At 54.6% G+C, this 23,624-nt stretch overlaps 9 protein-coding genes across 9 annotated transcripts; 5 read left to right on the forward strand and 4 right to left on the reverse strand.

The window, feature by feature from the left end:
- Window positions 1-197: 197 nt before the first annotated feature.
- CkaCkLH20_12180 (uncharacterized protein) lies at window positions 198-1,322 on the forward strand (the record flags this gene model as incomplete). Its single annotated transcript, XM_038894893.1, has 1 exon — window positions 198-1,322. The coding sequence occupies one exon, from the start codon at window positions 198-200 to the stop codon at window positions 1,320-1,322; it is 1,125 nt and encodes a 374-aa protein (XP_038739794.1).
- Window positions 1,323-1,785: 463 nt separating this feature from the next.
- CkaCkLH20_12181 (uncharacterized protein) lies at window positions 1,786-3,477 on the forward strand (the record flags this gene model as incomplete). Its single annotated transcript, XM_038894894.1, has 1 exon — window positions 1,786-3,477. One exon carries the CDS (start codon window positions 1,786-1,788, stop codon window positions 3,475-3,477), a length of 1,692 nt encoding a protein of 563 aa, XP_038739795.1.
- Window positions 3,478-4,804: 1,327 nt separating this feature from the next.
- CkaCkLH20_12182 (cytochrome P450) lies at window positions 4,805-6,619 on the forward strand (the record flags this gene model as incomplete). The annotated part of the gene is made up of 2 exons (XM_038894895.1): window positions 4,805-5,848; window positions 5,912-6,619. 2 exons carry the CDS (start codon window positions 4,805-4,807, stop codon window positions 6,617-6,619), a joined length of 1,752 nt encoding a protein of 583 aa, XP_038739796.1.
- A 4,694-nt stretch (window positions 6,620-11,313) lies between these two features.
- On the forward strand, window positions 11,314-13,006 carry CkaCkLH20_12183 (glycosyl hydrolase family 76; the record flags this gene model as incomplete). Its single annotated transcript, XM_038894896.1, has 4 exons — window positions 11,314-11,410; window positions 11,463-11,542; window positions 11,612-12,607; window positions 12,656-13,006. 4 exons carry the CDS (start codon window positions 11,314-11,316, stop codon window positions 13,004-13,006), a joined length of 1,524 nt encoding a protein of 507 aa, XP_038739797.1.
- A 1,035-nt stretch (window positions 13,007-14,041) lies between these two features.
- Window positions 14,042-14,802, reverse strand: CkaCkLH20_12184 (uncharacterized protein; the record flags this gene model as incomplete). The annotated part of the gene is made up of 3 exons (XM_038894897.1): window positions 14,042-14,408; window positions 14,462-14,598; window positions 14,653-14,802. 3 exons carry the CDS (start codon window positions 14,800-14,802, stop codon window positions 14,042-14,044), a joined length of 654 nt encoding a protein of 217 aa, XP_038739798.1.
- A 2,811-nt stretch (window positions 14,803-17,613) lies between these two features.
- CkaCkLH20_12185 (uncharacterized protein) lies at window positions 17,614-18,357 on the forward strand (the record flags this gene model as incomplete). The annotated part of the gene is made up of 2 exons (XM_038894898.1): window positions 17,614-17,903; window positions 18,018-18,357. 2 exons carry the CDS (start codon window positions 17,614-17,616, stop codon window positions 18,355-18,357), a joined length of 630 nt encoding a protein of 209 aa, XP_038739799.1.
- Window positions 18,358-19,398: 1,041 nt separating this feature from the next.
- CkaCkLH20_12186 (large conductance mechanosensitive channel protein) lies at window positions 19,399-20,216 on the reverse strand (the record flags this gene model as incomplete). The annotated part of the gene is made up of 4 exons (XM_038894899.1): window positions 19,399-19,461; window positions 19,520-19,664; window positions 19,728-19,928; window positions 20,029-20,216. 4 exons carry the CDS (start codon window positions 20,214-20,216, stop codon window positions 19,399-19,401), a joined length of 597 nt encoding a protein of 198 aa, XP_038739800.1.
- Window positions 20,217-20,594: 378 nt separating this feature from the next.
- Window positions 20,595-21,363, reverse strand: CkaCkLH20_12187 (uncharacterized protein; the record flags this gene model as incomplete). The annotated part of the gene is made up of 2 exons (XM_038894900.1): window positions 20,595-21,158; window positions 21,211-21,363. The coding sequence occupies 2 exons, from the start codon at window positions 21,361-21,363 to the stop codon at window positions 20,595-20,597; spliced, it is 717 nt and encodes a 238-aa protein (XP_038739801.1).
- An 843-nt stretch (window positions 21,364-22,206) lies between these two features.
- On the reverse strand, window positions 22,207-23,170 carry CkaCkLH20_12188 (SUR7 protein; the record flags this gene model as incomplete). The annotated part of the gene is made up of 2 exons (XM_038894901.1): window positions 22,207-22,712; window positions 22,768-23,170. The coding sequence occupies 2 exons, from the start codon at window positions 23,168-23,170 to the stop codon at window positions 22,207-22,209; spliced, it is 909 nt and encodes a 302-aa protein (XP_038739802.1).
- Window positions 23,171-23,624: the final 454 nt, after the last annotated feature.

Here is a 23,624-nt window from a genome sequence, read left to right on the forward strand (position 1 = left end):
TGATGCTCGGGACATAATGATGCAGATGAATGAGCTGATTTGGGTGTTGAACATATCGATGTGACTTTTTTGCAGTCCAAAAGTTCAGTATAAAGAAGCTGCTGGCAAGTCTCAGGAACCCGTGTCCTCAGCAGCTTGTCCTCAGCAGATACTGAATCCCGCCTCTACGCCTAGGTACATCATCACCATCTTTCACAATGCCAGACCTAACCATCCCCGAAACTACTACTGCGCTCGTTCTCCCCGCTTTCAACGAGCCACTCAATTTGGAAAAGACCCCAACACCAAAGACTACACCGGTCGGGTCGGTCCTGGTCCGCGTCTTGAGCACTGCCGTCCGGCCACACAACCGTGCCGGCTTTTCGGGAAAAAGTCCTCTCTCCCTCCCCGTCCCGTACAGCCCGGGGGAAAGCGGCGTCGGACGCGTCATCGCCGTCGGACCCGATGCCGTAGCCATCAAGCCGGGCCAGCTAGTGTATCTCAACGGCTTTTTCCTCGCACGAGACGACCCGGAGGGCACCCGAGTTCTCACCGGCCTTCATGACGGCTTTGGCGAACCAGGCCACGCCAAGCTGTTCAAGCAGCTGGGCGGGCTTTGGAGAAACGTGGCCACAATCCCGCTGGAGAACGCCATCCCCCTCAACGAGAAGCTTCTGGTTGATGAGCTGGGCTACTCTTTCGGAGATCTCAACTACATCCACCGCCTTTGTGTTGCCTACGGCGGTATCAGCGCTGCCGATCTCCGCGCCGGGGAGACCGTCATCGTGGCGCCGGCCACCGGTCACTTTTCCGGTGCCGTCGCCGAGACTGCCGCCCAGATCGGCTGCAAGGTCATCGCGCTCTCGCGATCGGCCTCCAAGCTGGAGCCGCTCACGAGTCGCCATCCCCGCATCGCCGCCCTTGAACTCAGCGGCGACGAAAAGAAGGATGTCGCGGCCATCCGGACGCTTGCTCCCGGCGGCGCGGATGCCTACATCGACGTTTCGCCGCCTCCCGCCACGGCTTCGCCCCATCACCTGACGGTATCCCTCGCCTCTCTCCGCCCGTTCAGCTGCGCCGTTTTCCTGGGCATGATGTTCGACGTCAAGGTCAACTATATGAGTCTGATGGCTCGCAACATTACCATCAAGGGACAGCACATGTATACTCGCCCGGAGCTGGTCTCTCTGATCAAGATGGTCGAGACTGGAGTCATCAAGCTGGGCAAAGATGCTGGACATAAGATTGTTGACAGGGGGTTTTCACTGGAGGAATGGGAGGAAGCTATCACCGTTGCGGAGAAGGCTACGAGCTGGGGACAGCAAGTGGTGATCTACCCCTAGGAATATTACACAGCAGAGGTAACACGTTAAGCGTCAATATAATATCTCGATTGCGAATACTGTTCAAGATTTTAAAACGGTTATGTATTGCCAATGAGGTCATACAGCATTTTCTTACTCTCTCACATCTTCAAATGCACCTGTATTCACAGCTCAGGTGATCCGAAGGGATCCGTGGATATCAGACCAAGAACCCTGCACCGGCAACGCAGCCGAGAGGGGCTTAATTTCGCCCAGGTACAACCTGTCATCCGAATGGCTTTTATGTGCCATGTTTTCTCCTTCTTCAATTGATACATCCCAAGTTCCAACACACACCCCGTCCCAACATCAGCACCAAAACGTCGACGGATGTATTCGATACCCCACCATGCTGCGAACAGCGAGAACCGCCCTGGCAGCTTCGCCGCTGCTACGAAGGTGGGCCACTTGTTCTCATTTTCAACCTTTGACTTGCCCACGAATGTTCTCCTTCTCTGCAATCAGGACAATGGACGAGCGATACAGAGAGGACCTCGCAGTTTACAGCGGGACTGCCTTGCGGGAAAACCAACCAGGGCGCGGCGATCACGACGACCTCCTCGTCCACGGGATCCGACATTCCAAAGGCTTCGCCATGTCCTCAGAAGTCACCAATGTCTGCTCGAAGAGCGATCGGTATGCCAGGGCTCGCAACGCCCGTCTCATCATGAGCAACATCGTTCCAGACATGACTTCCCAGGCAGTGAAGCCCTACTGCATTTGGTATCCCGACGTTGCCACCGAGGACACCTATCGCGAGCCTGTCCGCCGCTACCCAGAGATGCGATATCAGGCCGGCCGAGCCTGTGCCGTCGCAGGATACAAAAAGCTGTACGACGAACTCGACCTGCTGCCGGATATCTCAATTGCCGAGGATGCCCGGGACAATGGCCACACCGACATCTTTGAGGCTATTGTTGGTCAACACGTGCGATATGCTGTCATGGACGACTACACCCGATCCGTTGACCTACAGAACCCGCGACCGGGAGCTTATCTTAACGGAGACACCGCTGTCCGATCTTCTTTACAACCACATACAACCGCTGAAGAGATAGAAGCTGCCTCTGAGAAGGAGTTCGCATTACGATGTTGGCCCGACCACTACTTTGATATTCAAGAAGACGCCAATGCTGGTCCCTATAAGTGGCCACTGCCTGGATGCGCCGACTTACAAGACGGGGACATCGACCTGCTTCACAAGCCCCTCCCAAGAGACTTACCGCCCCTCAACAAAGACATTTTGGTCCTCATGGCCGCCTGGGACGGCAACATCGACCGCTACGCTCGCCTACGACGCCCAGTCACCATCCCCAATGAGGTCTCAGCTGTTGTGCGCGGGGCCTACCATCACACGCCATTTGCGAGGTGGCTCGAAACATGCGTCGACGAAATTTTCTCCTGCGACTCCGACAACAGCCTCGTGCGTCAAGCATGCCTCGCGAGATTCATCATGGACGACGATCTCTCCCGTATCGACAGTGAGGTCAGAGGCGAAGACCTTCCCGAATTCTTCTGGTGGCCTCACTTTCCACATGAGGAGACCCTGCGCGAGCTAGCGTGGCGCCGACCTGACTTAGAACACCAAGTCACGCTCGCCTGCGTTGTCGGGAACTACCGAGCTCTTTTCCTCCAAATTTCTGACCGTATGAAACCGACGCAGCAACAATGGGAAGCTGCGATTCTGTCTCCAAACCACTTCTACCGGGAGCATCTCGAGCACCGTGCCAAAGAAGAGGGGGTCGAGTTGCATCGGGGTATTGATTTCAACATGCGGCACGGTCAACCGTGGCCCCATGAGTCCGTCTGGAGCAAAGACTACCTGCGACCGAACAAGGAGTTATATAGAGGCGACTATGCGTTGACGATGTCGGTTGAGCTCGTCAATACGCCCGATGACCACAGCGAGGACTGGGAAGAAGACTGGAGCCCACCCGAGGGAAATCTTCTCAACTATCACATGCACCTGCAGATGGGCGCCTGGCAGCGACTGATCAGTGCCACTGATAGAAGGAGGCAAGAAGCGAAAGCCAAAGGGGAAATTCGTCTGTATACAACGGAGGAGGATCGGAAACGCCGAACACGACCACCTCCCCAGCCAAAGTTCCCGAAAACGTCGGTAATTCCTGGTTAGGTCTTGGACTCGACGCCACGTGAAGATCCTTTTTTTTTTTTTTTCACTCTTGGAGCAATGGTTTCCGATGGCATTATTTCTTCTTTCTCGTGCTCTTGCATAGAGCGTAAACGCACTATTAATCATATTCCTGCTGCATTACTCAAGGAAAGACGGACAAGCACCGCAACATTATCGAATCTACAGGAACGGGAGAATAGAACTATGGTAGCGAGAGGCTCCAGCAAGATTCTGCTGTACGATTAGCATGGTGGGGACATGGAGTGACGGCAGGGGATCATGGGCGTTCAGGGATTATGTATTGTTGGATAGCCAACGCATGACAACGAATCAGTCTTTGAAAACAGCACTACTCTTCCTACCACGAGAGGGGCGTGGATGTTTAATGAGAGTGACGGGAGACTGTCTTTGTTGCAGGCTGTGAGATCGATGATAGCATCGCTGTTTGGCTCAGAGTTGATCACTTGACTCTTGATAGTGATAACTATGGTATGCTAAGGAAGGGGTTGAGTAACAAAGAAACAATTCGGAAAACATGTTGGTAGCAGCATGAATCTTTAGAGCCAAGAATCGACCCATAAAAGAGGACGATGTCAACAACTAGAACCACCATAACAAGACGCAGAGAAAATCCCTTATCCTCAGTCGACTCTCATAGCTTCGTGACGATGTGGCGCTCGGGGAATTGCGGGGGTTTGCTTTCGTGTTTTGCCTTTATCTCCATCAATTTCCCGGGGAGCAAGGACGTAGACCGAAGATGCCACGGCGGTTGATCAACATTTTCCATCGGGATGCTTGCCCCTATCTTCCAAGCGACACTCGGTGTCATCGATATGTGCTATGATTTCTCACATCCATCTGAACACGAAAATTGTGCCTCGACCAATCAGACTACCTTGGTCAGCGCTTAAGTTAACAAATATGGCAAGTCTATCGCAGTGCGAACTCGGACTCCATACACTTCGCCCCGTCGTGGTCAAATGGATATCACACCTCGGTGAATTGTGGGGTCTTGCCTTTTTATCTTGCCTCTGCCTCTGCTAATCTCTCGGGGAAAACATTGACGATGAAATCTCCGAGTCCGTCTTTCACTCGCAGACGGGCTTCGACGTAGAATCCTAATTGTAGAGGGTGTTATATACATGTTGCACTGAGAGTTCCATCGAAATCCTGATAATTCGGATTATTGATCATGGCACGGAGTACATTTGGACTTTACTCTAGTAACTATAAGTGTAGGCATTCAAACCTCCTTCCAGTACATGGCCGTTCCAGTACACTAGTGTTACCAGTAACTTTGTTCTCTTGAACACGCAACATTGTAACCATGGCCTTTCTAAACCTCGATTTCTTGGGGCATGGACCCCAACTCCTCCTCATTTCGATGCTATCGGTTGTTTTCTACGCCCTTTATTACTACTTTCTTCCGAAACCCATTCCTGAAATTCCCTACAATGAAGAGTCTAGGCGAAGCTTCTTTGGCGACATTCCCAAGTTGCGGAAGGAATTGCCCCATTCAGCGTTTGCCTGGATGTCCAAGCAGGGTCATGGAAGCGGAAGCCCTCTCTTCCAAGTTTGGCTCGGGCCTTTCGCGAAGCCGACTGTCATCCTCTCAGACTTTCGGGAGGGCCAGGACATCATGATGCGCCGCAAGGAATTCGATCGTTCTGATGCCTTCGCTCACAATGTCGGGGGCGAGGCAGGAACATTCCATGTCACTCTGAAAACAGGATCTGAATGGAAAGCTCACCGCCGCCTACTGCAGGACTTGATGACACCGGCTTTTCTAAACGGCGTTGCGGCCCCTCAAATCTACAAGAGTTGCCAATGTCTATTGGAGCTCTGGACCAAGAAGGCGGAAATCGCCGACGGGAAGGCATTCAACGCAGAGCATGATGTTTTCCACGCTGCACTAGACGCCGTGCTCGACTTCGGCTACGGAGGTGCGGCCAAGATCAGGGCTCTTCCACCCCAGATTGAGACGATCGACTCGCTATCCGACCGAGACATCCAACAGCTGAGGAGCGCGTCGGCTGCGGCCATCGACTTTCCCGTTACACCCGATCATCCAGTCATCAAGGCGTGTATTCAAGCAGCAGAGAACGTCGCTGGGGTCGGCGCGACCGGTTTTCCCAGGCTGGCGTGGTGGGTGATCGGCTGGAAGCCCAGCATTCGAAGCGGGAGGGAGGCAAGAAGGAAGTTCCTGGACGACCAGATCTTTCAGGCAATCAACAGATACAAAGCCGGCGAAAAAGACCAGACCGACAAGTCCATCAAGTGCGCAATCGATTTGATGGTCCAGAGGGAAGACATGGCTGCCCAGAAGCAGGGAAAGCGTGCGTCCAATTGGCTTCAAACAATGCGAGACGAAGTAAGTGTCATCATTCCACATTGCCCGTATTGGTAATATCGTGCTGATAGTACCCGTCACAAGAGCTTAGGCTTCCTGATAGCTGGCCACGACACTACAAGCACGACGTTTTGTTGGGGACTCAAGTTCCTTGCAGACGACTATGCTGTCCAGCAAAAGCTCTTTGAAAGTCTCCGCGCCGCCTTCCCGGCGGCCGTCGAAGAGAAACGCCTCCCCACCGACCGCGAAATCACTAATGCAAGAGTCCCTTACTTGGAAGCCGTCATCGAGGAGATGCTCCGACTTGCCCATACTGCACCCATCCAGGACCGCCAGGCCACCGAGGACACCATACTCTTGGGACATCGCATCCCCAAAGGAACAAACGTCATCATTCCTAATATGGGTCCCAGCTTCACAGAGCCCGCCCTTCACATCGATGAGCATTTGCGTAGCCCATCCTCCCAAGCCGCGGCCAAGGAGCATGGTGTACGAGTTTGGGCGGAGAAGGACATGCACAAGTACAACCCTGATCGATGGATTACGCCGGACGAAAAGGGCATCGACGAATTCAATGCAGCTGCTGGTCCGACGTCGCCCTTTGGACTTGGCCTTCGAGGATGTTTCGGGCGGAAATTGTCTTATATGGAGCTCAGACTGTTGACGACCCTACTGGTTTGGAACTTTGAGCTGCAGCAGTGCCCTGCCAGTCTCTCAAGCTACGATTCCACCGAGGCATTGACGCGAAAGCCTGTTCAGTGCTACTTGAAGCTGAAGCGCCGGGAGATGTAGCAGAAAGAGGCGGCCATAGGGTTCAGTTAGGGTCACCCTGACGGATGGATCATTTGCAGCGGTTGAGACGGCTTTCGAGCGTAATGTAAAGTTAGATGCAGCTGTCTGGGGTCGAGTCAAAGAAACACCTTTGAAAATATGTTGGCAGCAGCCCGAAACTCCAGAGCAAAGGATCGACCCATGTAACATGGGCTATTCCTGGACCAACAAATCGCGCTGGCTATTGCGTCTGATAGGTATAACAAAGGTGATCAATCTGATAAACGCGACTCGTTGCCCAGGACAAACCGAGTGTTTCCTCCTTCATCAGAATCCCAACCGTAAGGTCCAACAGAAGCAAATCTCAGTGACCTAGTATCGTCTTGCTAGAATGATGGAGCCACTTTCTGGCGAATCTCCAGAAGAGAGCATCAGTAGTATCGACCCGAAGATCTTGGCTGGTCAGTAATACTATTTTTGCTAGCTTTTGAGCACCCGACCCATATTGACACGCTCGTCAGCTTTGCCCGATGTCGAGGGACTGTTGGACGTAAGATATCTCGGCGAATCTGCCTGGGCCAAGACATTTTGCATCACGGTCCGTCACACAAACGGGAGCGATGAAAACTACTTCACGAAGGTGGGAAATACTTAAGGAACTATCTCTCTTCAAATATCGGGAGACGCTCATCGACATTAGGTGTCTGTCGGGGACCATGGAAGAGAGGCGTTGAAGGGCGAGTTTGCCTCGACATCGGCCATATTCTCCTTCACTCCCACCTTTTGCCCGAGACCGATCGCCTGCGGAACGTTCGAGACTGACTCAAACTCGCACTTTTACATCTGCAAGTTCTACAACTTCACCGAGGGTCCGCCTAGCCCCGAATCTTTCTGCAAAAACTTAGCTCGACTTCACTCCAGCCCGTCACCCAACGATAAGTTCGGGTTTGATTGCGTAACTTACAACGGCAACATGCCCCAAGATAATGCGTGGCGCGACAGCTGGGAGGAGTTCTTTGCCCATGGCTTACGCCATGTCTTGAAGGTGAGGGAGGAGAGATCCGGGCATAGCCCGGAGCTCGAAGCACTCCTGCCACCGCTTTTTGAAAAGGTTATTCCTAGGCTCCTGAGGCCTTTGGAGAGCGATGGGCGTAAAGTGAAGCCATCTTTTGTTCATGGCGATCTGTGGTATGGGAACACCAGCATCTACGACGAGAGCACGGGGGAGGGCCTCATGTACGACCCTGCAAGCTTTTGGGCGCACAACGAATGTAAGTACGATTTGCCTTTCGGCTCAAACGTTCAAACTCAAACTGACAGAATTCTTGTTGTATGAAGATGAGCTAGGAAACTGGCGCTCGGCGAGAAACGGATTCACCCGCCGCTTTTTCGAAGCCTACCATTCTCACATTCCGAAATCCGAGCCTGTTGAAGACTACGATGACCGAAATGCTCTCTATGCACTGTATGGAACTTTCAATATTAATCTGTAATATCGCACTTATTAACACTCACGCAGGAGATTCGCTTTGCACACCACGTGTCTTTTCCCCGACAAGCCAGAGTTGCTAGAAGGGTAACTGAACATCTCAATCTGCATTAAAAGACAAGAAGTAATACGTCATCAGGGCCATACAAGACATCAAAGACTTGAATGCGAAGTTTCCCAACGGCCTGGAAGTTTGAGAAGGAAAACTCTTTCCTCCTCTGGTGCCTCTGACCTGGAGAAGTGAGAGACAGCAGAGACCCCAGGCATGGCTGGGCTTGGCCAGCAAAGCCGGATGATCATGGCTTCGGTGCTTTTGCTGAAAGAATCTCAGGCTTGGTCTTTATGATTGCAGTCGTTTGTATGTACGGTTGTTGAGTCTATTTGAATTTGAATGAGTGCAACCGCGAATCGTTTTTTGCCCCACCATCGGAAGAGCAGCACGTAGAGGCCGGGGTCATCAACCCATGACTCCGTGAATGGATGTAGGCGCAAGTGTAGCCCAACTCGCAGATTATTATGAGCAAGCTTACCGACCGCTTGGTTATCAGTGAACGTGATACAAGAGGGCTTTGGGTTCGGTCGTCTGGAAGTGTTTTGGCCTCCAGGATCACTGAGTCCATCTTGTCACAGCCAACACAAACAGCACCGCTTCAAGATGACCCATCTAAGCATTGCCCCGTGGGCCAGATACGGCGCCATCGCCGGCGACGGCCCCCAATATCAGTAGCGACGCATACGTTTTTCTGTCAATATCCCGACCGCCCAAGAACCCGGAGTCGTTGGTGATCGTGTCAGGAGACATGGTATGTAAGTTTGATTAGGCCAACTTCGCTAAGCTGACTGAGTAAATCAGCATAACTCTCCAAAGTAACGATGCCGAAGCTAAGAAATTCTGAACTTTGTCATGCCATGTCGGCTACTCTTCTTCTGGGCCTCCCAAGGTGCGCGCGTGGCCGGCAGCAGCTTTCCATCCGCCTTCGAGCCGAGCAGGGACTGCTGCAGTCGAGCCATATATTCAAGTCATTAGTCCTATGATCCGAAAGGTCGTGCGCGTTGTGGGAGGTTCGAGACTAGTATTCCTGAATGCAAATCTCTGAATCTGCAGAACGAACTGACAGTTAGCTACCGAATCCACTGCTGGAACAACATCCCGACTAGCTGGTCAATACAGGAGTTCGAGTCTATGGTCATCGGCATCGCTAAGAATAAACACGAAGTAGAGTGACATGGCTTAAAGGCGGCGTGGAGCTTTCTGAACGAGTGGCTATTGATATCGGGACCAAGAGGGGCATTGTAAGATAGCATGACAGTGGAGGATCACCAGAAGTAATGACAAGCGTATCACAGCATGGAGCCTGGTGTCGGGAAGGGAAGTATGAACCGCTATGTCTCAAAGTGGTGAGAAGGCGTAAGTTTATGGCGTAGTCTCCGAATCTCCTGTGGATTCCCGGCGTTTGCACGGAGACAGCGGGGCCGGGCTCGGACATGTCGCCCGATGTCTCGGTGTACTGCAGCGGAGAGAGCTTTTTGCTGCGTCATTGAACTGTGAATAGTCACCATCAAGTGTCCAGAATCTTCTTAGAACCTACTTCTAAATAACCGTTCGTCCCAAAATTGCGTTTCCCTGGTACCATGTCCAGCACATCAGGGATGCAGAACCCGGCTCCTCAATGGGCCAGGCTCAGACAGACTCGAAGACCGCCCGGTTAGCGACAAAACCATGCGACGAGAAGCACAAGTCTCTCAGGTGTTGCTGCTGATAACATCCGTAACTCAGCAACAGGTCGTCATCACCGGAGGCCCCTTTTTGGCATCACCAAGCCACAAGATCCGCAGTATTAACTCGGATTGAGGGTAGCATACTATGTTATGCGCAATAAGAGGAAGCTAAAATTGGTGCGCCGCTGTTTCAAATGTCGAGTCGAAAGCAACGGTAACCCGAGCTAGCGGCTCTCAAGTAGATCATCCCTAAAACAAGCATCCAATCAGTGGGCCAACGTCGCTCATTGACACCTGGACAGGCCTGTCGGACGAGCCGATCTTCCATGGGGTTGCTGGCAAGTCAAGGCTTGTCCACCACTCAACTTCCCCGGCGCATCCACGAATGGCCCCGTTCAACGCAGAGTGTCCTTCACAGAAGGTGACATGCACCCTCTTTGGGCGGCTCTAGACTGAAGTCCTGCCGCCCTGTTGCTCCTTTCAGCCATTGAAGGCGCGTGTTCCTGACTAGCGCTACTTCTCCGCTGGTCAGCGTCGAATGTTCTCAAAACATGCCGGTCCTTTTCTCGAGGGGAGCTTCCCTTCTTGGCCAACCGTCAGTAACAGGAAAGAGAAACAGCCAAACAAGGTGAGAGCTGTCATGGGAAAGCAGGGTATCTGGCCAGGGTTGATTGAAGGAAGGGACCGAGTCGACAGGAAACCCCTGCCTCAGTCGTGAAGCTGACTACTGCGAACATCGTCCCTGCTGTCCATCGGGAGCGCCAATGCGGGGAGCGCAAGTGCCTCCCCAGAACCCCTCTTAGCCCCTGGTCCGGACGTTCTTGACTTAAGTTGGCCGGTTCCCCGTCAAAAGACTCTGTTTCTCTCGTCAAAGGCAATTGTTGCTCTTTGCGTTCTTTCCCGAGGTGTTTGTGTTTGTCATTATCGGCAGCTACATTGCGTACCCGCTGTCATCGTTCTCGCTCGTTTTGACAACTGGCCGCCCACTTACACGCACCGCCGGCCGTTCATTCTTTCTGCAACTGGTTGACCATTGCTTGCTTCCTTGACATCGACGTCGCTGCCTTCCACAGTCTCTTCTTCAACCCTCTGCAACCAAGAGAGAAGCAGCTGCCAGTTCCATTATTGGAAGTTACCATCATCATTCCGTGCCGACGACTCCTATATCTACCCATTCCTTGTCGACACCCATCTGCATCTAACTTCTTCCACCCGACATCCAACATCCAGCAGTCATTCATCATTCTTTCAGCCAACAGTCGCCTCTTTTGCTTCACGACAGCTTGGGTTCTTCATCTTTACTCAGCCCAAGCCTTGCTCTCTCGTTCAAGCTACTGTCGTTGGATTGCGTTGCCCGCTTCATCTGTGTCGTCACCAGCATCGGATCTGACCAAACGACGTCGTCTCGTCAGTCGTAAGGGTCCAAACTTGACTTCAGACGGCCTCTGATCCACGTAAACCTCCAACGCATCATCGGCGTTGAGCTTTTGGACCTCTCGCCGGCAGCATGGTTTTCTTCAAGTCAGCTCTCGCTGCGTCTGCAGTGGCTGTTGCAATGGCAGCACCCTACGCCCAACCGTCTTCACTTGACGTCAACAATCCAGGTCAGTCTTGCTCCCTCATCGCCAGTCATCGCGTTACTGACCGGATCTGCAGACTCCATCAAGGCTGTCGCTAGCAGTCTCGCCCATGGAGCCATGTCGTACTACAATGGCAACGTCTCGAGTGACCCCAAGGTACGTTGGATCAATGTCGTCCCCGGGATGGCTTGGCAACCATTGACACAGCCCGCTGACATTCTCCAGATGGTCGGTGACCTGCCAGACCCTTACTACTGGTGGCAGGCCGGTGCCCTTTGGGGTGCCATGCTCGACTACTACCACTACACTGGCGACCCGAGCTACAACGAGGTCATCGCCCAAGCCCTCACCGCCAAGGTCAACACGGGTCCCAACTTTGACTTCATGCCCCCCGAGCACGCGTCCGAGGAAGGCAACGACGATCTCGGCTTCTGGGGGTTTGCCGTCATGGCTGCTGCCGAACGCAACTTTACTCAGCCAAACCCAGAAGCCCCGTCCTGGCTCCAGATGGGCATCAACATCTTTGAGTCGCTGACCTCACGCTGGAACACGACCAACTGCGGCGGTGGCCTGTTGTGGCAGATCTACGAGAGCAACCCCAATGGCCTCAACTACAAGAACTCGGTCAGCAACGGCGGCCTGTTCCAACTGGCTGCGAGATTGGGTCGTGCCACAGGAGAGCAGAAGTACCTTGACTGGGCGAACAAGGTCTGGGACTGGTCAGTCCAGGTTAGCTTCCTCGACGCCGACCTCAAGGTCTTTGACGGTGCCGATGCTCGCGACGAATGCACCAAGGTCAACCCTCTCTCCTTTACCTACTCCACAGGTATCTACCTGTATGGTGCCGCTGTCATGGCGAACCACACTGGCGACGCTGTCTGGCATGACCGCACTGCCAAGATGTTGAACACATCTCAGCACTTCTTCACTCCGTTCGACAACAGCACAAACATCATGTACGAGCCTGCTTGCGAGACCGTCGGCACGTGCAACACCGACATGAAGACATTCAAGGGATATCTCTCCCGTTTCATGTACAAGACGGCGCAGGATGTGCCTGAGCTCAAGTCTGAGGTCCTGAAGCTCATGAACCCCACTGCCAATGCTGCGGCCAGGGCGTGTGATGCCAGTGACAGCGGCGTCACCTGCGGTCAGAAGTGGTACACTGGCGGCAACGATCAGTCCGCGGGTCTCGGCCAGATGATGAGTGCCCTCGAGGCTGTTCAGGGCTTTGATGCCAAGACTCTGGAAACTGCATTGGGCGAGTAGCTCTCGTCTTGCAATTCCGATCGCGACGACGACGACAACAACAACAACAACATCACAGCCGAAGCGTTGATCGAGTTTTCTTCTAAGGACCATAAGAGCGAAGTGGAACAGCTCAACGGAACCATCTCAGCCGAGTTTCTTGGTCTGACCGGCAACATCAAGTGGGAGGCCACAGAGAACGAGACCGAGACTTCCGTAAGCAACCACACGTTCAAGATCAAGTTCGAGTATCAGGAATCGAACAAGCCATCAGCGGGTGAGGGCCGAATGTCGGGAAGCACTGCTGTCGCCGGTAACTTGGCAGTTCTTGCTCTGGTCTTCGGATCTCAGGTCCTCTTCTGGATGCCATGATGAGTACGCTTATCATTGGGGATGAACACAGGCGAGGCATGGCGCATGGCGTACAGGTGTTGCATGACTGGATGAAAAGGAAAATGGAGCATGGAGTATTGCTTAATGGGTAGCATTATTGAAATTGCCTAATGATCATGATAATCTCGACGTTGGCGCCTCGCTCTGCTATCGTGGTGACACTTTGTGCTTACGACAAGAGACTGACGGCGATGCATATGCAAACAGGTCGATTGATGTTTGAGACAAGTCCTTCCGATGATGTTCGTCCAAGGTTGGTTGTTTGTGTGCTGTCACATTGGTAGCGCAAGGATGAGGTCGCTTTCGTGCATGAAGAAATCAGGGGTTCGAGGGCTCTCGTCCCACTGCGGACGATAGGGTGGACAGAGGTGTGGAGCGGCGACACTGCCGATCACCTCATGATCACCGGCGAAGCTGTTCATTTCCATCGCCAGCTCACGTCGACCAGCCAAGACGGGTGGCCGTCGGAGAAGGACGTGTCTGTCTGGGCTGTGATTGAACGGCAGATGAGCGAGTGGTCACTAAGACAAGTCACAACTTGGCGAATCTCGATTTCCGGGTGACAAGATGGGGAGGGAGGTTGATACTTTCTCCTTCTCCCCTTAATTGTTGTTTCTGCCATTTATTTTAACGCTAAATTGTATGCCATGCCATTCGGAAGGCAGAAAAAGCAACTTGGTACAACGCCAGCCAATATGGGGGTATAACTCCAACGGGAGCACATTGTGAACAACAGACCGAGACCGCCTTAAAAAACAAGAACATTGTTTGTGTGGTGAGGAAAACGGAGGTGCAGGAGGGGATCGCTCCCAAGCGCTTCCGTCACCAGTATTTCGCTCCCAGGATAGTGATGAAAAGAATAAAACCCTGTGTCCCGCCCTGATCCTGACGCAAGTGCTTCTTCTTGTTTGTATGCTGTATTCTTCCTCTTTCGCCTTTTCCGACTTTCGTAGGTAGTGTGAGACGCGTACGATATTAAGGTATATGTATGCCCAATCGGGAGGGTCCCGTGGACTATGCGATCAAGCCGGCGACGAACATGGTGCATATTGACGCGGCTAGGGCGTGGCAGAGGCCGAGGCGCGATGCGGCGGAGCTGGGGTTCGTCTCGGCGGGCACGGAGGGTGTGGTGCCGGTGTAGAGGAAGTCGTCGTAGTTGCCGTCGGAGGGGGGCGTCGTGGGTGTGGCGTCGTCCGTCTGCTGGGGCTTGTCGGCGATTGTGAGAACGCCCCATTGGACCTCGGAGCCCGTGAGTGACGAGGTCCAGGAGACCTCGGTCGGGCCGGTGTACATGCCGTTCGAGTAGCCCTTTTTCAGGCTCGAGTAGCCGGAGCAGGTCGCCGCCGTTGTGCCGCCTAGTGTGCAGCCGAGGTCTGCGATGCTTTTTGGACGTTAGTTCAAAGCTGGCGCTGGAAGTAGAGAGAACAGGCTTACAGTGTTGACGTCTTTGTGCCGTGGAATTGGAGGGTTGATTGGCCCTCGACGAAGATGAAGGGGAACTCGAGGGCGAGGTCGCAGTTGGGAGGCGTCTGCGGCGCGCAGAAGATTGTGTATGTTGTTTCCTTGTCATTCTGCGAGCACGGTCAGATCCTCGAGCGGCACGGCATCATAGGTTTGGTTCATACACTTGCGAGTACGCTGCCCCGCACCAGCGACCAGCTCTTGGCATCGTAGTGCGGCAGGTAAATCGGGACGGTGGTGATGTCGTCGGCGAGGGTGGTCGCGGGGAGGAGACACAGCGAGAGCAGGGCGAGGAAGGGCTGCGGGTATCTCATGATGACGGTGACGGGGCGACGTGACGCGGATCACGGCGAGGGCGGAAGAAGGCGCAGGTTGGCGGAGGACGGGATCGGGTATCGAGGACGGCGGCGTTGACGTCAAAAAGGCTGCTGGATCTACCGTAGGCGGCTCATCGGAGGCGGACTACCTGGACGACGCAGGGTCCCGCGAACCAGCCGGACGGGGGGTGCGAGAAGTCGAATTGGACGGGAACGGGCGATGGTGATATTACAAGGTAAGGTAGGTAGCGAGCGGGAGGTGGAAAGTCTGGGAAGTCGGGAAAGTTGCAGCGTTTCGTCGGCGGAGAGTGGGTTTCTTCGCTTCGGGTTGTTCCCAAGGTATGTCCGGGTGGGTGGTGTCTTATCGAGGCGCGATACTGCACTTCGTCACTGCAACATCAAGCTGACCTTTAGCGTGAGGCAAGCGAGGGTTGTCGAGTTGAATCCCAGGTGTAGCTTGAGCAAGGAGCAAGAGACGACACGGGATTGGAAGAATGGACGAAGATGTGGTTTTGAATCTGCTCAAGATGTCGACGCGATGAAGATGGGACCTGACTGAGCAAGTGAAGTGAGCAGAGGAAAGAATTTAGAAAAAAACCAAAAGGGCACCTCAGTCTGCCAATGCGCCGCCCTTGCCGGCCAAGGCTGGGCAGGAGAGCGGAAGGATAAAAAAGATGAGCACATTGGCATGCTTTTTTGGCAAAATGGAAGCCAAGAAAACCCAAAGACCACAGCAGTCCACAAGAAGCCAACCAGCACCGCCGCCATCGCCCGCATTACACGAGTGCCCAGCCCATAAGTACCGCCGCCGGGCGCCCTCGCCCTCAGGCGGGTGCTGGCTGCTGCTGGAGAAGCGGCGGAACGAGAGCGCGCTGTGCTGGCTGGCTGGGGTGAGAAACAAACGATGAGAGGTGGATGAGAGAGGTGGGAAGGGGGGGAAGAAAGCCAAGAAATGCCAAGACCGCGAATTTCGAGAAAAATATGAACATGACCGGGGTGGTGGTGCACGGAGCACTGGTCGCATGAACTGGAGCCCTGAACACAGAACACAGCTGCATTTGACGCGCTGACCAACGGCAATGCACGGCGCAAGGATTCCGTTCGTCCCAATTCCCGCCCCGAGAAACTCAGAATCATCACCGCCAGCGCAGACGGGAGAGGGATTTCGGAATGGAAACTGCTCTCCTGCCCTCCTCCCCTAGGTCCTTGCTTCCTGCCTCCTGCCTCCTGCCCGCCGCCGCTGCCCACTTTCCCGGCGCGGGCGGCCGCGGCCTGCATCGACGAACCTTCTTTTTCGGTTTTGTTTCCTGCCGATCGGATTGAAATCTCGTTATCGTCTGGTCCTCCATTCCTTACAGTTCCCCACTGGATCTGGGAGTTTTCGATGTGATAACCGACTTTGGCAGGAGTGTCTTGATCTTGAACTTTTCAACGGATGACGACCATGGCACCTCTCTTTCTTTCCATTCCAACGATTGAACAAGGGAGGCAAAACTCGGTTTCCGCCCGTCACCTTTCGACTGCAAGAAGTCCCAGAAACCTAACGGATTGCCCGCGTCCATCGAGGCCCCTGAATCAATTTGTCTCGGTGCGTTCCCATCTTGGCAACGGTAGCGCTGATATCACTGACTGCGCTGTGGCTTCACGAGCTGCAGTACCGACGTTGGCATTACGCCGTCTAATCAACTCGCCGACCCCAAAGAGAAAATGGTTCGTCGCGTCCGTCTGACTTTGATCATCCGAAAAAAGCCGCCGTCCGATGATCTTCGTCTGATTCCTTCCCGCCCAGCGCCTGCCCAGGATATATCGTGTTTCCGGCTCACCGCAATCGCCTCGGCGGCGGAACCTGGCCTCGCCCCATCATGCGGCCGAAACATCGGAGCCAGAGACGTCTTTGCCGCGATGCCCAGACTCAATCTGCATCTTCTGCCTTCGTTCGTCCTGCGGATCAAATCATCGGATGTTGGAAAAGCTTAGAAAGCGAAGACAGAACAGGCCGGCCAAATGTTGGATTGCCGAAAAGGGAATGCAACCTCCCATCCCAGGGGGCCTGCAAACCAATTGGCCAGGTGCTCTCTCCCCTGAGATGATCGGCGTCCCGTGTGATCTGTCATTCGAAACAAATCCCGCTGTCGCCGCCGGAGGGCTGTGATAAAGCACAATCTTTGCCAAGCTGTTGCTTGCGAGAAGATCGCAGAACGCGGTGCATCGAGACGGGCGTTCAAGAAGGATCGGCATACCCACATTCCGGTGCCTCTGCCGACTCAGGTCCCCTAGGACGTCAAAATTGGCCCCATGCCCCCTCTGAAGAACGTCCGGGCTACCGATGATTATGCTTCTTCATAAGCTTCTTTCCCCCTCCCATTCCCAGTACCAAACCAAACCCCTCTGACCGCAAACAACAGTAGCCACTGCCCAAAAGGCCCTCGCCGTAGCGTCCAGAGCTTTTGCGCACGCGAGATTAAAGTCAGGCTGGTTTTCCTCCACAAACGGCTCAAACGCCGATTGCTTACTGGCGTGACCCAATCGGAGAATTGCCTCTCTGACGGTAGCCTAACGGTCCCGCCATGGAGACTTGTTGCTTTTGTTCTGGCCAAACCACTCGCACGATGCAATGCGAGCGGCTAGGCCAGCAATGGATAAAATACCAAAAATGTACCTTGCCAAGCGCTGCGGCACAGCAGTCGTGAAGAGATTAATTTGATGCATTGCAAACATATAACGCGACATGAAGCCCGCACGCGCAGCCATCGTGACTGAGAAGGTCTGCCGTCTCCTTCCACTCGTTACAGGTCTCGCTCTCCAAAAATGAAGCGCCTCACACCGCTCCTCCTCGCCGCCATAGGCACCGCGGCAGCCCAGACCACCACCAAAATCGACGTCGTCGTGCCGTACATGGGCGAATCGTCATGGCACGTCTCGGTCGAGGACGCCAAGCCCGCCGCGACCACCTACATCCTGGGCTGCGAGGTCGACATGGCCAGGACGGGATGCGCGTCGGACGACGACTCGGTCATGAACGGTGCGTGGGACGGCCTCACCATCATCAGCGGGCCCAAGACCTTTGCGGTGCATCACAGCTTCAGTGACCGCGACATGTGAGTTCTCAATCTCCTCCCTGACATTTCCCAATAGAAAAAAGCTGGAGAAAGAGAAAAAGAACCGTGTCGATTTGCACGTACCCGCGCAGCCGCCCTAACCCGAGAAACCAGGTCCATCGGCTACGAGGGCTCCACGGTGGGCAACGAGATGCGCTACATGGAGATCCAGACCATGAACGGCGCGACGGTGCGCATGGGCAGCTTCAACGGCGACAAGCGCGCCATGACGGTCCACCTCACGGCGACGGCCGGCCTCGAGAAGCTGGCGGCGGCCGCGACGATGGCGCCGGAGACGGGCGTCTCGAGCGGGCTGGCTTCGGCGACGAGCGGCACCGGATCGGCGGCGGGACCCACTCCGACGCCCAACGCCGGGTCCGGGCTCCGGGTTGCGAGGGCGGAGGTCCTGGCGGGTGTCGTCGGGGTTGCTGTTTTGGGAGTGATGATGATTTGAGGATTCTGTTGCTGGAGACCAAACGGAAAGATTGTTCAATGTGGATGTGTCAAAGACGGGCGGTTTGCGACGGAATGACTGAGTGGTTGTTTGATTGCCCACCTTTGACGCATTCCATATGTGTCATGGTGAAAGCCGAATATCCTCGATACCCATCTTTGTTTTTCTTCATTGCCTTCTTGTACCCTTTGAAACTCGCATGAGTAGTAATACCCAGTCAAAGAATCCGTTTGTCCGCTCACAACGGTCCTTCCACACGAACAGCCCGCCAATTCCATTGTTTCCGACATCGAAACGCGTTGAAGGTCTCTCTACGAATTCTAGAACTCCAGAGATAAATACGAGAGCAACTTCTGCAATATCTGGAATCAACCAGATCATCACACCCGTCCTCACAAGAAATACATTCTCAACCGCTTTCCCTGATTTTCCAAGGATTATCATCAACCTCTTTCCCTACATTCCCCCCCCAAGAATCACCGCCACTACCTCATTATCCCTGCGCCAGACGTCCTTTGCACATAAAAAAAACATACATAATGGCACCGGAAAACGTGACCGTCATCGTCGTGAGCTTGACCGTGTCCATCGCCGTCCTCTGCGGCGCCGCTTTTGCCATGTTCCGCTGGGTCATGTCGCCTCGGGCGCAGAGGCAGTACCACAAGCGACACGGCGTGTTTCCGCCGGAGGAGGTCCAGGGAGTTTGAGGGCTGATGGGGGCTCTCGAGGTGAGAATATCCAAAGGGTGGGAATGGAGATGGGACGGAGGAATCATATCACGGGTTCGGGGGGACTCATAGCGCAATTTTGTCTTACGGTCGATTTCCATTAAAAAGAAGGGATTTTATCTCCCAAAAGTGCCGCCGGCCTTCGCATATGAATTGATGAGAACAGCAATGCAAAAGAACGCAAAACCCACCTCCACGACTCCAAGCTTGCTATGCCGCGACCACCATCGTCCCTGGACAACCCCACAACACCGTTTCCGTCGCCCACAGTTCTCGACACATCACATAAAACGTTCAGGTGTCGCGGAGCCTCCTACATCAAAGGCCTGTCCTCGCGGCCATCCAGCCAGCTGGAGCAGTTGACGCAACGTTGCGCCTGCCCGAACGTCAGTCACGCAGCCCGCCAGAAACACCTCCGAACGTCATGCACATACCTTGATGCTGATCCGCTTGCGGCAGTACTTGCACTTGACGGTCGGTTTGATGATGGGGTCACGGGAGAAGAGCTGGAAGACGTGGGCGAGTCCGAAGAGCGCGAAGCCGATGCAGAAGAAGGAGATGAGCTGGTTGATGAAGGAGCTTGCGCGGGGAAACGATCAGAGACTCGGAAAGAAGCTGTCGGCGTAGGGTCAGCCGACTTACCCGTAGGCCAGGACGACGGCGCCGTCGTCCTTGGCCCTCTCGAGGGTCGTGTACTTGTTGTCGTGCGAGTAGTTGGGGCCGCCGCGCAGGACGGCGAACTTCTCCTCCATGTTGCGGTTGAGGGGGAAGATGATGGACATGGGCGGCATGAGGATGTTGTTGACGAAATTGTTGACGAGGGCCGAGAAGGAGGAGGCGATCCTTTGCACCCGGAGATTAGTCGTCCGTCACACACCCTAAAGGAGCGTCGATTACCGTCTCCCACGATATACGGTCTCAGACATAAAGAGGAAATACTCACATCAATCCCAAGGCGATGCCGAGGATGTCGCCTCCCGTGGCAAAGTCGAGGAAGTTCTGCCAGATGGTAGTAGCCTTGGCTCTTCCGCGGTTGAGGAGCGGGATGAGCTGGTCGTCCTCATCGTCGGAGTCCTGGAGGCGCGGGTGGCTGTTTGTGGACGAGATGCGTTCGCTGAAGGGGAGAGGCATCTTGGGCGGTGTGGCGTTTTGTCGGGCGTGTGTCGTACTGGGCGTGTCAGGCGTGTAAATTAGAACCGCAACGGTCGTCGGATGCTGAACTACGATGCAGTTGGGATGAAGTTCAGGCCGTGGACAAGATCTAAACGTTCAGGTAGAGTTGGGTTCAGACGGAAGGAGGTTAACTTGAGGCTGGGAAGGTGGTTTCCTGTTTGGGGAGGCATGACGTACCCCACATTCCGGGGTGGGACCTCGGCGCCGGAGCTGAAGACGGCGTAATGCTAGTGACAGGTTGCCCGCGCCTCATTGGTTCTTTTTCAAGGAAGATATAGTATTAATCCGTGCTATCTAAAACGCCTGTCTCTCTCTTGCCAAAACATCACCATACCCTCAGTTCAACTTGCTAACAGCCGGCATCTTCCCAATCAACTCAGGCGCTCCCGTCTCGGCGACATCAACCAGCCAGCGCGTCAACGCAGCCCTCTTCTGCGAAAGCCCCCACCCGCTCGCCCCCACGGGCCCGGCAAACGTCTTGCCATCGTCGCGCTCCTGCGCCCACGTCTTGGCGTCCTCGCCGCCGCCCTGGATGAAGCCGATGCGGTACACGGTCCAGTCGATGTCGCGCGTGGCCTCGCGGTCCCCCTCGAACAGCTTCTGGATCGAGATGAAGTTCAGCCAGGCCTTGTGGACCGCGAGGCGGACGAGCGTGGCCATCAGCCAGCGGAGGATGGAGGTCTCGTCCTCGGGCTGGTAGATGGAGACGGTGCCCATGGCGAAGATGCGCCGCACGCCCTGCCGCCGCATCGCGGAGAGGACGGTGCGGTACATGTCCGGGTACTCTGTCCCGGTGGACAGCGTCGTGGAGGCGTTTGGTCCGAGCAGGGAGACGACGGTGTGGCACTCGGAGAGGGCTGTCGAGAGGGCTTCCGCGTCGTCCATTCCTCCCTTGACGACCTTTGTAACGCGTGTTAGCCGACATGAGATGAAATGATGTTTTGTCTCTTACCTTGATCAGAGGGTTCGAAGTCAGATCTGCGGGGATTTTGGACGGAGTGCGAGCGAAGGCGACGGCCTTCAGGTTTCGAAAGACGAGCTCCCGCAGGAGACAGATCCCAGCAGGACCCGTCCCGCCGAGTACCAGAATGCTGTCCTTAGCCATGTTCGTGATGAGTTATTGTTGTTGTTCGTGTCTCTGGTCAAATGCAGCAGATATACCGACCTTTATATCAGCAGTCGCTCATCACGAAACCCCCATTCTGAAGCTGCCAATCCCTCCATGATTAGTAAACTTGTCGCTGCAGTATGGGAGCCTGGCAACATGGTTTCGCAATTCGAGGACGATATCCCATTAGAGTTATTGAAGGTTTGTGAGTGATCCCGGTGGCTTACACAACGGCGGCAACCAATGATCCCGCCTTCTCCGCACACTTTTGGCATCGTCCGGAGTTTGCGGATGCAGAACTGTATCCGCCGTCCACTCGGCGTCAGCACACGGGAGCTGGAGTGGATCACTGTACCGACCTGCTCCGGCCTCATCCCGGCGAATGCTTAATTTGCGCTCGGACATTCTGTCCCTCTGGTGGATGATGCGGATGCTTCGTGGATGACCTACACCTAGATAAAAGAGATGCTTTGTCAATCGACGAGACATTCACGATACCCCTGGCAATAAATAGCCGACATCCACAGGTTTTCTGTTAGTCACATGCCGCGGAAGAGAAACGTATTTGGTCGGCAAATCGCCGTTCAAGGTGGTGCATTCTTCTACTTGTGAGTGATCTATGCAACAAGAACATTCTATGAAATCATCCGTCGCAACAATGGTATCTTGAGAATTAAGGAAAAGGATCGTGATGTCGGCTGTGGCCTCAGTAGACCAGCTATCGGGCCAGTCCTGGCAAAGTTTCGCTCATAAATTCGCTTCCGTGTCGTGGTGTCCCAATCTAAAGAATTGAAGGCGCACACAGTTTACTGTTTTTTAGATCATAAAGGAGCATCCTTTTTAGAAGCTGCCCTTGTTGTGACGCTTCTCAGTGTACCCTCGCTTCTTCGCCCGCCTCGAGGCACAGCACTGGGTGACCCAGTAAACAGCCGCAGCAGCCATGACGGCGAACGCGACCCAGGAGATGATCATAAACTTGGTACCAACATTAGCCGAGAGGCCAATGTCGTCGCCCAAGTCGTTGATTTGCTTCGCGCCCTCCCTGGCGCCGATGGTCGTCACCAGACTACCCGCGAACAGGACGATGGCCGCCAGGATGGCGAAGACGAAGTTGACTATCGTCACGCCCTTGCTGAAGCCGAGGAAGATGGCGGCGAGGGAGCCGAGGATGGCGAGACCGGAGAAGCCGATGCCCAGGACGTAGAGGACGAAGATGCTCAGCAGCGCCTTGTTGACCTTGTCCAGGGCGTCCTCGATGGTTTCGGGCCAGTCGAGATCGGCCAGGCTCAGACGCAGGGGGCCGACGGAGAGCTCCTGGTCCAGCATCTTGGTGAGGTTGACGTTGGCTAAACGAGAATCAGCAAAGTGTCGGAGAAGATCGCGGTGGAACATGGTACTTACGGCCGGGCTTCGGCTGGGTGCAGCCGGAGACGTTGAGCCAGGTGCTGGGAGCCGTCACGTTGGGGGCGAAGTCGCCCTGGCACACGTCCATCAGGTGCAGAGAGTACCAGTGGGAGATGCCCAGCTCCTCGGCGAGGCGGTCTGCGACGTCGTTGCCGATGTCGTTGATGATGTCATTTGTCTTGTTGCGCACGATGCCGACTATCCTGTCGAAGGGGTTGTCGTCGTTGTCGGGCTGGTCGGAACCGATGTTGAGGACGTTCTGGCCCAGGCCGGAGGTGTTGAGGCGGATGACGTCGTAGTTCTCCATGAAGCCCTCCTTGTGGCCGGCGAAGAGAGCCAGGAAGGAGAGGACGAATGCCACTATGGACAGGACCAGCGGCAGTATTGCGGTGAAATGCATGATGCCGACGGGAGTGTTTGATCCGTGTAATACAAAAGAAAAGCGGTCAGGATATGGAACGGCTAGGCTAGTTGGGCGGCCGAAGCACAGCAGATATGTAGGAGTCAACCCGCGATATTAAGACGAGAGTGTAGGTGGTTAGGTACTGCTTTGAACCTAATGTTAGGAAGGGGGGAATTGGTTTTATCAAGAGCCAGAGACATTCGAGACATCAAATGGGCCAGTCACCTTAAAGAGGGAGGAGTGCGGCCTAAAAGTTGGGTGAATCACAGCGAGCCAGGCATCTGGACCCTGGAAAACCAATGATGCAACCAAAGAGACGCTGAGTGCCTGAGTGGGCGTCAAAGAATGCTGGGCGGTGATGATGGGTTGGTAGGCCAGGAACAAGGTCGTTTGTCTCCATCGGCGTCACTTGACTGGCCCGGAAAGATACCCATGGACCTGGGGCGGCAGT

This window comes from Colletotrichum karsti, assembly GCF_011947395.1.
Source record: "Colletotrichum karsti strain CkLH20 chromosome Unknown Scaffold55, whole genome shotgun sequence".
Taxonomy (NCBI): Eukaryota; Fungi; Ascomycota; class Sordariomycetes; order Glomerellales; family Glomerellaceae; genus Colletotrichum; species Colletotrichum karsti.